General features: G+C 25.9%; 6 protein-coding genes across 6 annotated transcripts; 3 read left to right on the top strand and 3 right to left on the bottom strand.

Moving 5' to 3' along the window:
- Window positions 1-288: 288 nt before the first annotated feature.
- T551_05052 (uncharacterized protein) lies at window positions 289-1,373 on the top strand (the record flags this gene model as incomplete). The annotated part of the gene is made up of 6 exons (XM_018376021.1): window positions 289-307; window positions 339-472; window positions 515-622; window positions 665-816; window positions 862-1,309; window positions 1,350-1,373. The coding sequence occupies 6 exons, from the start codon at window positions 289-291 to the stop codon at window positions 1,371-1,373; spliced, it is 885 nt and encodes a 294-aa protein (XP_018231011.1).
- A 107-nt stretch (window positions 1,374-1,480) lies between these two features.
- T551_05051 (uncharacterized protein) lies at window positions 1,481-4,381 on the top strand (the record flags this gene model as incomplete). The annotated part of the gene is made up of 8 exons (XM_018376020.1): window positions 1,481-1,586; window positions 1,630-1,749; window positions 1,793-1,980; window positions 2,026-2,189; window positions 2,234-2,329; window positions 2,373-3,349; window positions 3,390-4,008; window positions 4,051-4,381. Exons 1-8 carry the CDS (start codon window positions 1,529-1,531, stop codon window positions 4,379-4,381), a joined length of 2,553 nt encoding a protein of 850 aa, XP_018231010.1. The 5' UTR covers window positions 1,481-1,528.
- A 144-nt stretch (window positions 4,382-4,525) lies between these two features.
- On the bottom strand, window positions 4,526-5,403 carry T551_00408 (FMN adenylyltransferase; the record flags this gene model as incomplete). The annotated part of the gene is made up of 4 exons (XM_018372675.1): window positions 4,526-4,655; window positions 4,705-4,751; window positions 4,797-5,202; window positions 5,249-5,403. The coding sequence occupies 4 exons, from the start codon at window positions 5,401-5,403 to the stop codon at window positions 4,526-4,528; spliced, it is 738 nt and encodes a 245-aa protein (XP_018231009.1).
- Window positions 5,404-5,604: 201 nt separating this feature from the next.
- Window positions 5,605-6,491, top strand: T551_00407 (uncharacterized protein; the record flags this gene model as incomplete). The annotated part of the gene is made up of 4 exons (XM_018372674.1): window positions 5,605-5,619; window positions 5,669-5,690; window positions 5,737-6,039; window positions 6,085-6,491. The coding sequence occupies 4 exons, from the start codon at window positions 5,605-5,607 to the stop codon at window positions 6,489-6,491; spliced, it is 747 nt and encodes a 248-aa protein (XP_018231008.1).
- A 100-nt stretch (window positions 6,492-6,591) lies between these two features.
- T551_00406 (uncharacterized protein) lies at window positions 6,592-12,595 on the bottom strand (the record flags this gene model as incomplete). Its single annotated transcript, XM_018372673.1, has 19 exons — window positions 6,592-6,831; window positions 6,873-7,420; window positions 7,461-7,635; window positions 7,679-7,814; window positions 7,865-8,111; window positions 8,152-8,503; window positions 8,552-8,803; window positions 8,846-9,127; window positions 9,170-9,695; window positions 9,739-9,893; window positions 9,938-10,216; window positions 10,263-10,478; window positions 10,525-10,818; window positions 10,860-11,116; window positions 11,159-11,240; window positions 11,282-12,012; window positions 12,064-12,188; window positions 12,233-12,428; window positions 12,469-12,595. The coding sequence occupies 19 exons, from the start codon at window positions 12,593-12,595 to the stop codon at window positions 6,592-6,594; spliced, it is 5,220 nt and encodes a 1,739-aa protein (XP_018231007.1).
- Window positions 12,596-12,788: 193 nt separating this feature from the next.
- Window positions 12,789-13,922, bottom strand: T551_00405 (uncharacterized protein; the record flags this gene model as incomplete). Its single annotated transcript, XM_018372672.1, has 6 exons — window positions 12,789-13,009; window positions 13,054-13,244; window positions 13,287-13,379; window positions 13,423-13,535; window positions 13,580-13,818; window positions 13,862-13,922. 6 exons carry the CDS (start codon window positions 13,920-13,922, stop codon window positions 12,789-12,791), a joined length of 918 nt encoding a protein of 305 aa, XP_018231006.1.
- Window positions 13,923-14,185: the final 263 nt, after the last annotated feature.

The following is a 14,185-nucleotide window of genomic DNA, read 5'->3' as shown; positions in this document are numbered from 1 at the left end:
AGTTTTTTTATCAACTTTTTAGAATTTGTATTAGAAATCGATATTTCTTAAGATCTCTGAAAAATAATTTTCTAAAAAAAATACATTTAATTAATATTTTTTTTTCATATTTTCAAATAAACGGGTTTAAATCACTTTCCTTGTTTTTTTCTTGATATAAGGTATATCTAAATCCTTTTTTTTGTCTTTAAATTTAAAAAAATAATAAGAAAAAATTTGAAAGAAAATTTGGGATTGAATTGCTTATAATTTTTTTAGAAAGTCTTATATAGAAGATAATTAGAATGAATGGAAAGCAGATTTTACAGTTATACTTTTTTCTTTAACAAAACATACAGATTACGGTGATCTAACAAGTTATAACCCATATGCAACATCATATGGATTACAGAATACACAAGGAGATGGAGGATTTCTTGGGGGGAATTATGGGAGTCAAGGCGTTGGGGAATTGAACCAGTCGTCTGTTAAGGTATTTTGGTCGATCTTCTTTGATGCAATTTCTAATTATTAGCGTTCAAGTGGAAATACACTTCGTCCTGTTACAATTAAACAAATTCTTGAGGCATCTCAGCAGCATCCTGATGCAGAATTTAAGATTGATGGAGTGGAAATTGGTCAGGTATTTTTGATATATGTTTTTGATGCTCGTTCAATGAAATAGCTTAGTTTTGTTGCAGTTGTGCGTAATATTTCTATTCAATCGACTAACATTACATATCGCATGGAAGATGGAACAGGTTTAATTGAAGTTAAACAATGGCTAGAAATGGAGGCCATTATGGATGACAATCCTAAAAAAAATACAGATATTGTGTATGTTAATTGACTAGACCTATTTTATTTAATTTTTTTATCCAGTCCAGATACATATGTTCGAGTTATTGGGCAATTAAAAGCGTTTAACAATAAGCGGCACATTGGTGCACATCATATTCGTTTGATAACAGATTTAAATGAAGTTCAATATCATTTTTTAGAAGCGATTGCAATTCATTTATATTTTACAAGAGGACCTCTTCAGAATGGTGTTTTTTCAAAAAATCATACTTCTGTTGATGGCAACATGTCACATTATGATTTTCAGGATTCTATAAGTATGAAGGGCGCCTTGAATGCTCAAATTGCTCTCCATAATCTTTCTCCTTATCTTCAAAAAGTGATGGCGGCTGTCCATGCTGCTCCTGATACTAATGAAGGCGTCAACATTCACCAACTTTCCAAGGCTATAGGTGGGGGAAACATAGAGCAAGCAATTGAAGAACTAACAAGTGATGGCTTATTATATACAACTATTGATGATGAACATGTAAGTTTTATTCCTTCTTGTATTTTCTTCATTGTTTTAGGTAAAAAGTACAATTCAAGTATAGCACTTTTGATATTTTATTTATATAATATGCAAAGAATATATTATCTTAGAAAAATTTAACTATATTTTTATGTATTTATTTTTCTTTTTATTGTTTTATTTTATTAGAGGCTTTCGCACTTTTTCGATCTAAGATTTTCCTTATCATTACCACTGATGATACAACATGATCCGCCTTTAAATAATAAAAGTGCAGATGAAGATGATGATTATGGTTTTCTATTTCTCTTAAATTCTTTTTTTTAATAATTTTGAAGAGAATGATGGTCTTTTTTTACCAGAAAACTTGTCAGAAGAATTAGATAGTATTTCCATAAAAAAGGATATAACAAATGAAAAACAACGTAAAATTAACTCAAGCAGATTCAAAACAATGGGTATTAGATATTTATGTTATCTATATCTATATTAATTCAGTAGGATTATCCTTAACTATACTTAAAGCCATTAAATATAAAGGTTTTAAAATTCCTACACCAATACAAAGAAAAACAATTCCTCTTTTATTAAATGGAATGGACGTAGTTGCAATGGCAAGAACAGGGTCAGGAAAAACTGCTGCATTTGTAATTCCAATGATTGAACGATTAAAAATGCATCAAGCCAAAGTATCTTAGAAGTATCATATGTTTAAATTTAGCTAAAAAATAAAGGTTGGTTCTAGAGCTCTAATTCTATCACCTAATAGAGAGCTTGCTCTTCAAACTTTTAAAGTTGTTAAAGAACTGAAAAAAGGAACAAACTTAAAGCATATACTTTTAGTAGGCGGTGAAAGCCTTGAAGAACAATTTGAAATTATGTCAATAAACCCTGATATGTATAAATAATCTATTTAGATAATTGTCATCTGAATTATTTTAGAATTGTTGCTACTCCGGGTCGGTTTTTACATTTAAAAGTAGAAATGGATCTTGATCTCAGAACAATTGAATATATTGTTTTTGATGAAGCAGATAGGTTTCAAAAATAAGTACAAAAAAAATTTATTGATTGAATACAGATTATTTGAAATGGGTTTTTCTGAACAGTTATCTGAAATTCTTCGCTATCTTCCAGTATCACGACAGTCCTCTCTTTTTTCTGCAACGCTTCCAAAATCTTTAGTAGAATTCGCAAAAGCTGGTCTTCAAAATCCTGTTTTAATCAGACTTAATGTTGAATCAATGATTTCTGATGATTTACAGTCAGCCTTTTTTTCAATAAAATCATCAGAGAAAGAAGCGGGTTTATTTTACCTTCTTCATGAAGTTATTAAGGTTCCTCGAGGAACACAGCAAGTTACTGATTTTAATTCAAAAAAAACAAATGAAGAAAAAAGTTCTACACATAATCATGAGGCATTGTTACCATACTCAACTATTATTTTTGTTTCTACAAGACATCATGTAGAATATTTAGCAAAATTACTTTCATTTTCTGGATATTTAGTTTCTTATATTTATGGATCTTTAGATCAAGTCGCTCGAAGAAATCAAATAGCATCTTTTAGAGCAGGTAAAACAACTCTTTTAGTAGTAACGGATATTGCTGCACGTGGAATTGATATACCTCTTCTATCAAATGTGATTAATTATGATTTTCCTTCTAAGCCTAAAACATTTGTTCATCGTGTTGGACGAACTGCACGAGCTGGACAAAAAGGCTGGGCGTATTCACTTGTTAAAACAGAAGATGTTCCATATTTAATCGAATTACAGATATTTTTGGGAAGAAAAATAATATCTTCTAATGACCGAAACCCAGATTATGTTCAAAATATAGTTTTAGGAACATTTATACGAGAAAAACTTGAATATTATTGTGAATGGATTGCACATGTATTAAAAGAAGATAATGAATGTTCTTCACTTAAAAAAGTTATGCAAAAAGGTGAAATTTTATATTCGAAAACAGCAGGCAATGCAAGTACAGAAAGCAATAGACGTGCAAAAGAACTTATAAAAAGTTCTGAATGGTCTCATGTTAATCCATTATTGGGTATATATATAATTACTATAAAAAATTATTAATTTTATAGTTGAGCATGTCCATGAAAATGACATTGCAAGAGAAGCTTTATTAGCTAAAATTTCTGGATATTCTCCTCATGAAACCGTTCTTGACTGTTCAAAAAGTTTTAAAAATAATAATGCACTAGGAATAATATATGAACGTTTAAAAAAAATTAAAGTGTCTAAAAATAAAGTTAATGAATTAAATTCAATCAGCTCTTTATTTAATAAAAAAATAAATTCAGATAAATCAAATTATTTTATAAAAAATACAAATAACTTTGCAATAAATAATCTAAATTTTAAATCTGAAATACAAAAAAATATGATAAATAAAAAAAATTATAAAGATGAAGAGAATTATATGTCTCATTATACATCCATTTCATCTATGCGAGAACATGCTTATGATATTAATAAATCAGATTATTCCTTTGAAAAAGAAGCAAATAACGCAGTCTTTGATATTATGGGTGATGATAAAAATCCTACTCAAACAGGAACTCGTGCAAATGGTGTTCGATGGAGTTTTAAAAAGAGAAAGCTTGTAAGTAGAATGGATGATCATGATGGGTCCAAAAAAGAATTAAAAATGATTAAAGGAGAAAGTGGGGTAAAAATTCCAGCAACTTATAAAACAGGAAGGTAGTTATATAATCTCATTGAATTGCATATTAATATAATTAGATATGCAATCTGGAAAAATTCTAAAAAAGTAACACAACAAAAAGTGGGAGAAATAGAAAACTGTAAAAGTTACGCAATACCTAAAAATTCACATACAAACATAAGTGGAAGAAGATATAAACATAATAAACTCCAAGCTCCAAAAACTCCAGATAAATATCGTGATGATTATAAGAAAAAAGAAAAACGTATCAAAAGAGCTATAGAAAAAGGTTATGCAAATATTAATGTAAAGAGTGAATTAAAAAGTGCTTTGGAAATTAGAAGAAATAGGCAGCTTAAAGAAAAAAGAAGATTAAAGAATGCACGACCTCCTAAAAAGAAACATTAATTAAAATCCATTAGAAAAAGTAACTTTTTTCTTTTAAAAACGTACCTAATGTTCAATATATATTGTTTTTTTTATAAATCTAACAGAACATGTATGAATATTTCAAAAAATACTTTTTTGATTATGATATATTTAACGGCTCTTTTACATCTTTTTTCGACCCAAACGTTCTTTTTTATCATCCTTCAATTCATATGCTGGTCTAAATTTGTTTTGGTTTATATAAAGTTCAGGATTACGAAAAGTATCATGAATATTACCAATAGACGTATATCTATAAAATAAATTAATCAGTATAGATCGAAATAACTATTAACAGAAACCCTCTATCATATAATACACAGTATTTTATATTAAGGTCTCTTAAAAACTGCCGTTATTTATCAATGGTGGAATATGTATTTACTATGTTTACCTTCCATATTACAGAATAACGCCAGTTAATAATTGGATGAATTCTTATACAGGAAGGCCATCCTGGGTCTGCAGGATTAAAATAATCCAACATATCACATCCGGGATCATTGCGTCTTGCACCAACCAGAATAGCTTTAATTTTCAAATGATCTTTTAAATAATCTTTTAACGCATCTTTCATAGGTGGTGGCTTACAAACAAGATCCAGAATATAATCATCAGAACATTTCTTTACAAAATACTCTATTTCAGGGAAAGAATATGGGTCACGAATATAAATTGCTGGTATTTTTTTCAAAACTATTTTTTTTTGAGCAGAATATCTATAAACTGCGTAAAGATATAAGATCAATGTAACAAGAGCATCTTTTCCTCCATTAAAAGATACAGATATTCCATCAAAACTATTAAAAGATATTAAAATACTATTTTCTTAGTAAAAACATTCACCTATATTTTTCCAGCGCTTGAAATAAAATATCAATAGATGTTTGTATGTTTTTTTGAATTTCAAGGTCAGAAACAGAAATAAACTTATTTACATTGTGTATTAGGCTTTTTTCTTGTGTATCATTGCACACAATCGCTTGATTTAAATGATCCATTGTTCTTCATGTTGTTGGTGTCTGTCGATATTACTGGAAGTCACGTGACTACATTATATCTTTAATTTATGGTATTAAAAAGTGTTTTTGAAATAAAAACAACAATATTAATCGATTTTATAATATAAGTATTATTTATTTTTTTTGAAAAAGAATATATTTTTTGAGAAAAAATTATATTTTTTAATTTTAGCATTTTTGATGACAGAAAAAAAGGTAAAAATACTAAATATTTGAAAATAAAACTAATGTTTTATTTAAACAGTCTTCTTGGATTCCTATTGAATGTATACTGTTTTTTTTTTTCCGGAAAAAATATTTAAAAATATCTAGGTAACCCTTCTATACTTACAGAATATCTTTGGGAGTTGGGAATAAATAAAAATTTAGGATTTCATGATGTTTATTCCCTAGATAATGAAGATATTCTTTCTGTTATTCCAAGACCTGTTTATTCTCTTCTTTTTGTTTTTCCTATGATAATTTCAAATGAAGATAAAGATTTCAAAAAATCAGGTGCAACATTGATTAAAAATGATCAAAATATTCTTTGGTATAAACAAACCATTAAAAATTCATGTGGAACAATTGCTTTGCTTCATGCTTCAACCAATGGTGGTGCTAGGGATTTTATACGTACTCAATAACTTTGATAATATTTGAATTAATTTAATCTATTAGTTCCTGATAGTTTACTTCAAAATATATTAAACGAAACAGAAAATTTAAACATAGATTCTCGTTCAAAGTTTATTGAATCTTTTTCACAACTTAAAATTATTCATACCAGTAAGAATAACATATTTGCATTTTATAATTTCTCAAAAGTAGAATTTGCTTCTCAAGGAAAAACTTCCCCAAATTTATACGAGAATACTATTTTTCATTATATTTGTTTTGTAAAATCATCTAAAAATGGTCATCTTTATGAACTTGACGGTCGTAATCCTTTAGGACCTATTGATCATGGTATTTTAAATGAGGATTTATTAGGAAATCAAACTATACAAATTATTAAAAAATATATTTATGAAAGAAAAAAAGATATTCAATTTAGTTTATGTGCTCTTGCACCTGTATTTCATTAATATAATTTATTGTTATAAATAACCTATAAAATTTGCATGATATAGTTTAAAAATCATTAATATACCATTTGCTTATAAATATAATATATACATTAATATTTCATTCGCTACTAGTACTTATATTATGCTTATGCTTTTTTTTTAATATGCTATTTTTGGATAATTTAGTTTTTCTTTTAGAAACTTTGTTTTTTTTTATTTTCACAGAATTAATTATTTCATTTTCTTTATCAGAAATTTCTATTCCATTTTTATTTTCATTTTCTATTTGATTGTGTTCATCACTTGTTTCCATAAACTCCATATAATTAACATCATCATTTGAAATTATATCATAAAACTTAACACTTTAATAAAGAATAAAGACAACATTTTACTTACACTTTGTATAATTTTTTCTGAAAGATTTTTAGTTATTGTAGAATTAGTAATATTCGATATTAGATCTAAATTTAGTGATATATTAAGTAATTTATTAGCAGGTTTATTATCTTTTGAATTCCCGAGTCTATTAGGGTCAAAAAATCGACATTTTTGTTCTGTTAATCCATAGCTTTCCTTTAAATATTTTTTTAATAAAACTAATGCCAACATTTGAGCAGATGCTATTGTAATTCTAATAATATCATGATCTTCAAATTTAAATTCTTTCATTTCAATTTGTTGATAGAGAGACATTCCTGTTGTTGATAAAATTCTGTTAGTAGTATAAATAATACATTGTACTTCTTCTATAGTACTGTATTCAAAGGACGCTAAATTCTGAATTAAAAACTTTGAAAAAGAAATATCTTCATTATTGTGTAAATTAATTTGTGACATATCAATATCTAAAATTTTTGTTAACCCAATTAAAAACTTTTTACGGCCTTGTCGATTTTGTTTAATGATATTATATAAGAAAATAAGCAAACATTCAGAATTATCATCTTAGGTGTAAATAAATTATGAATAAAAAAACAAAATTACCTGAATTTAGATGTTTTATACGAGTTTGGTATTGAAATGCCATTTTAACACTATCAATATAACATCCTTCAACTAAAGATTCATGTTTTTCATGTATTTCCAAATGTATTTTTATAGCAATATCTCTAATTAATTTATTAGAGGAAATTTCCAAAGCAACAATAACAGGAATGCACTTTATATTTTAATAGTTGTAATAGAAATTATATTTAACATACTGTTCTAGGATTTGCAATACCATTAGTAATAATAATTTCTAAAATTTTAATTGCAACAATTGATAGTTTTGCATCTTCATTCATAGAAATTTCAAGAATTTGAGATAGATATCTTTGCATTAATGATATGCTTATACTAATTATAGAGTTAATCGAATATTATGCTCACAAAATACTAAAAATTACCCATCATTTTCAATTTTTTTCATATTTTCTGTGATGTTTATATCAATAGATTTACTTTCTAATAATTGAGTGTTTTTTTCATTTTCAAAAGCATATCTACATTCCTTTTCTTCAATAGAAAGAAAATCATAAAATATAGAAAGAAGAGTATTTTGAAGCTCAATTGATTTACCTTCAAGAACTTGATTCATAATTTTTAAATTTTCATCATATAAAAAGAATTTGGAATGTGCAATACAAATAGTTCCTATTTTAAATATTAAATTAATAAAAAAAAAAATATTTACCTATACTATGTAAAGCAACTTTTTGAATTGATATATGAATATTTGATGATAAAGAAAAAAATATTGATATAGTATCGATTAAAAATTTTGCAACTGAAGTATCTGTTTTTAAGTTTAAGGAAACACTAAAAAATTCATAATGTTTATCAAAGTTACAATATCGTCCAAAAAGACCAAGGAGAAGTAAAAGTAAAATCAACTTTTTATCATCATTAATTTCTCTTTTATCTTGTAACATTGTCTTATAGGGCTCAATTGCTTTTATACAAGATAACATTATTTTGCCAACACGTTCATAGTCACCAAGTAAATTAGCTATAATTGAAAGACATGGTACAACTTCGTTCAAAATCTATAGAAATATTATAAAAAATTATTATAAGTATTTTTAAAGGATTACTTTGGCTGGAAGTTTCGTTAATTGAGAAAGAAGTATTTTTTGTATGTTAATCATAACTTTTTTTGGAATAGAGGAAATATGAGGTAAAACATTACGATAAATAATAACTGTATAAAAAAATATAATTTGTTCTTGAGAAGATTTTAATCCATTCAAATATGGCTGAATATTTATTAACTGACTACTTGAAAATAATTTTGGACAAGCCTCCGAAAAAATTATAATAGTATTAAGGCATTTTTCAAGCATTTTCTGTTATGAAATTATTATTTAATTTAAAAATTATTAAATTACCGTATCTTGATTTTGATGATAGTCTAAAAGCATATCAAACATCAAATTTATAAATGATAGAAATACTGAATTTGAAGGATTTATATTTTTTGATGCTGATATTTTTCGAAGAAATATTTTAAATAAATATCTATCTTCATCTCGAAGGTTTTCTATTACATCTTGAAAAATTGATATTTTTGTGATTTGAGCTTTTTTATATTTTATTGAAGCTATATTTTCCTCATTTAAATCATTTTGTGTAGAAAACCATATCTCTTCAATAGTTTTTGCTGAAAGATCCTAATACTATTAAAAATAAACCTTATAAAAATTATCTTATACTTTAATAGTATCTTCTTCATCACATAAACGTTGAATTAATTTTCTTCCAATATCTATTTGTATTTCTCGATTATCAGATATTACATAAAAATCCTTTAAAAATTTAATTACTCTTTTACGAACATTAAGACCAGTATCCTTAATCATATTAAAATATGAATACAAAAAAATACTTTTTACTGCTATGCGTTCGCTAAGGACAGAATAATATTGTTGCCCTATTTCTTTTTGAGAAATAGCATATTTTCCTACAAGATCAATAGCAACTTCACGAACTTGAGATGATATATCTGCAATACGTGCTGTAACATGCTGTCTAACCTTAATATTAGAAAGAATACTGAAATCATTATTGACAATTAGTCCTAAAGAACGAAGAGCCTTAGTTCTTATAGATACTTGATTATTATCAAGACATCGTAAAATTCTAGATAAAATAGCATCAAATAGTTGATATAAAGAATAAATAGATAAATATAAAATATATAATTCAAAAATTTTATCAAGGAAGAAATCGCTTCCATTACTATTTAAATTAAAGATAATTTATAATATTTAAAAATTCTTACTATGTTTTATCATCTAAAATGTTTATAAAATATACCAATTTAAGGATTTTAGATGCATGATCATTAGAAAAAGTAAAGTCACTTTGAGATATATATTTTTGCTTTAAAGACTTAATAAAATATATCCATCTTAGCCATGAATATTGTATCATATTCTAAATAAAATAAGAATTATTTAAATAATAAAATAACTTGTTACATGATCTTTAGATTCTTCGCTATTTTGAAATTCAAAAGATTTTAGAATTAATAAATGCAATTGAAAAATGTTTTCTAAATCTTCTAATTTTTCAAAAGAAAAATTTCCTATCTGTAATATTAATGAAAATTTGCTGAGAACATTATCTTTTGATAAAGAATTAACAAATTGCATAGAAATTTGAGAAAAAAAGCGAATTTTTGAAGCAATATTTCCCAAAAGATCAAGAGATAATCCTTTTGTCTGAAAACATTCTTTATCATTATCTATGTAATTTAACTATAATAAATTATTATATAATAAAATATTTTATAAATAAACTAACAAGTTTAGTAACTGTAAGTTTTAAAAGAAGTTCGCAAGATGGCCATGAAGGTAATGGTAATACAGAAAGAAGATCTTCTATAAAAATATCTAATAATATTTTATGCGAAAAATTATTATCTTTTGATATCTTTGTAGCTCTAGACAATAAAAAAGATATAACATGATTAGCAATTATTGTAACTGAATCCATGTATTGAGAGCTTGTATTCAAAACCTTTTTAAATTAATAAAATTAAAAAAAAAATAAATAAATAAGCTACCGTTTCTAATAATTCAGAGGAACTGAACTTAGTACTCAAATCGCTCTCAAACTCATTTTTTATATGATCAATATCTTTTTCTAAAAACTGATATATATTTATCTCTTTATTGGTTTTATATGAGTTAGCACATGATTGTATTAATTTCATAATTAAAGCAGAAACTAGTTGTATAGATTTACCATCAACTAACTTATAACGACGAGCTTGCTGTTTATTTATTGGTAATTTAATAAGACTAGTTAAAATTTCATCTAATATAAACATACGTTGATCTGGGTATCTCGTATAAATCTATAGTTATTAGATAAAAGTATTGCATATTTAAAAAGAACCTTCTGAATTATATTCATAGAAGCTACTTTTAAGGCTTCTAATCCTTGATTATTAAATAAATGATCTTTAGTTAGAGTTAAGTTTTCAATAAATATAGCAGGAATGCAAAGAAATTCAAGACGTGTAATTACACTATCAGGTATCTCAATCAAATTAATTAAATGACCAAAATATTCTATAATGTCTGTAACATTATACAATATCATATTCATAGATTTCTTAAATTTTAATAAACTTGATTCTTTTGAAAGTTCAACTAGAAAAAGTAAGAATAAAAATATAAAAAAGGTCCTATTACTATCAGCTAAAACGTATATGACATTATCTAGCGTTGATTTTAAAAAATGAGCCATTTCAATTAAGATATCTTCAGAATATAGCTATTTATATGAGATAAAAAATATCCAAATAAAAATCTAACCTGTTTGCTCAATTGCTCTGAAGTTAGTATTTTCATTAATATAATTAAAGAGTAAATTGATGATCCTATTTTCGTAATTAAAGATAAGTTTTTTTCATATGAGTTTGTCTCAAACGACTGTTTTGTTAAAGTTATTAACTCTGATTCATTAATAGATCGTGAACATATTTTTATCAAGCGAGAAAGCATATCAACTGGTAAACTACTCATTAAATGCATTGAACAAACTTTTCGGATAGCAGTATCTAATTTAGCGAGGATTTCCATATTCAAACAAAGTGCATCAAAAGGCACCGTTTGATCAATCCAACATGATGTATATAAATCCTGCGCCTCAAAGCGGGATGTATCAGGTACCATTGCATCTTCTGCTTCAAAAATAAATTGAATTACATTTTGTAGTTGCTCAATTGCTCTCTCTCCCTTTAATTGGTCATTAAGTGCATTTGAATATTCTTCATCATCAAAAATATTAACGAATCGTTTTGATTTATGTATACTTCTTCCAGAAGAAGGTATTTGGCGCTTACTATTTTTAGATGTAGGTGTATGTGGTATTGTATTCGATTGTGGTGTCCATGGATGTGTCAATAGCATATCTGTAGGATATTTTTCAGGCGTTTTTGTACGAAAATCTATAGGAATCTCTATTTTTTTTCTGAAACTTTGCTCTTCCACTGAAGATGTTTTTTTTTGTAATATATGCTGTGTCGGTGTTACTGGAGATGGGTCTAAATGTAAAAAGTTATTAAACTATCGCATATATGTGCTTTTTAGCTCACATTTTACGTCAACAGTGCATTGATCAACTAATGTACGTGCAAATGCTCCTAATTTTGATGGTTCTGCATAATAATCTTGATATTGTGTTTCAAAGTTATCTGTTCTCTCTTGCATTTTAAATGACCTAAATATTCCTCACTTATAGGCCTATATTTTATAATAATATACCATTTTTTCATTGGCATTTCTTTTAATAAACTTGTAATTTCTTTCAAAGTAGGTGATAATATTTCTTTGTTTTTATTAAGATCAAAGCTATTCCAACTGCTAATTAAAACACGGGATGCATGAATTTCTTCATCTGAAAGACGTAGCACCGAATCAATGTTGGAATTTACTCTCAATTGTGGGATTGTCTGTAATACTTAATCATGTTAGTTTTTGTGTAAAATACTTAAGCTTACAAGGTTCTACACTGACAACCGATGCAAGTGGAGAATGTTGCAATGCTTCTGAAATATCTTGTGGAATTCCTGGTTCTATATATTTTTCTTGAGGCTGATAACCAGGTATGTTTGGATGAAGTTCCATTTGTCCGCAGACATATCGATGAGATAAATAAGTATAATTTAAAAAATATATAAAATTTATATTGAAAGCAGAGCTATATTGCTTTGGAAAAGTTTGAATGAATTAAGACATGTTTTTATGAAAAGCCAAAAATTAATATTTTTGTAAAAAGATCAAGTAGTTTAGTATATTTTAATAAAGATATGTAAATATATTAATTATTTTGTATTTTTGAAAATACATTGACCCAAAGATCACTTTTTTCACCAAGAAAATAAGTAAATGTTCGGTGAGAAAATGTAATTTCATTTGGCATTTTTTCGAGCTGATCAATTATTTCTTCTAGTAAATAAGCTTTGCCAATATCCATTCCATCACCTGTATCACAATCAATATGTGCAATATGAACATGAAAATGATAATAAGAAGGTTGGTCTATGGACAATGGTTAATAAAATGATAAATAGAAGGAAACGAACAATGAATAAATAATTTTAGTTGATTTCTACGCAGTTCTGGATGTTTCTGAAGAATGCTATCTAATGCTGATTGCTTTATATGAAGAAGAAGAGGAATATGTTCTTTTCTCAGGTCTCTTAAAGATGAAATATCTTGTCGATTAATAATAGCAATATAATAAAGTGCAGAAATAGTTTTTCTATCCCATTTTCTAAAAATGAATAAAATTAATGATTATAAATTAATGCTTTACAAATCTGGTAGTACAACAAATCCGTTTGTTGTATCAGGATCTTTAAAAAGAATATGTTCTTGTTCAGCTAGATGGTCTAATATATTATATACCCTAAATATATTAAAACAAAAATTAAACCAATAGTTGAAACTACCATTGGATCTTAGGTCCTTTCATTGTTTGTATATATGGTTTGACATAGAGTTCATATATTTCCGGGGTTTCTTCAATTCTAAATTTAGATTGTTTAGAATACTTCTTGATATGCTGTATGTATTATTATGTTGTTAATGTATGAAATAGTTTTATACTGTTTCAGAAGCAGGATAAATTAGAGTAACCTTAAACTGAGCTTTTTCTTTACTATGTTCAGCTATTGTTGCTGAAAATAGGTGATATACATCGTTTTTCCCAATTAAGTTCAAATGTAATCCGTTTTCTCCAATAAAAAAACTTATATCAAAAGGATCAAAGGCTGTTTTCTCAATCATTAATAACGCCTTTTTGTTAAATATATAACCAAGTAAAACAATATATTTCAATCTTGGATCTAATATAGTTATTTTGATATATTTTTGTTGAAATAAGAAAACCTTCATTTAAAATTGAATCAAAAATAAAATTTTTAAGATAAGGAGCGTCTAAATCATTCATCTATCTTTTAAAAAAAATTATATAAAATTTATATATAATATTTTATTTATAATTAAGACTTAAATATCACGTGGAAAATATTAACAATTATTGTTAAAAAATATAAAACAGGGTTTAAATATTTAAATTTACAGTTTGTGATAAATATTATATTTTAAAAAGAATCAAAAGTTTTAAATATTTTTTTTATTTTAGAAAATTTAATAAGGAATTAAAAGTCCTAAGTTTTTTTTACTGATTTAATTTACAAGTATGATTATTAC

The sequence above is a fragment of the Pneumocystis jirovecii genome, assembly GCF_001477535.1.
Source record: "Pneumocystis jirovecii RU7 chromosome Unknown supercont1.2, whole genome shotgun sequence".
Lineage (NCBI taxonomy): Eukaryota > Fungi > Ascomycota > Pneumocystomycetes > Pneumocystales > Pneumocystaceae > Pneumocystis > Pneumocystis jirovecii.
Note: the sequence above shows the minus strand (reverse complement) of the source record. Positions and strands in the feature narration are given on the sequence as shown.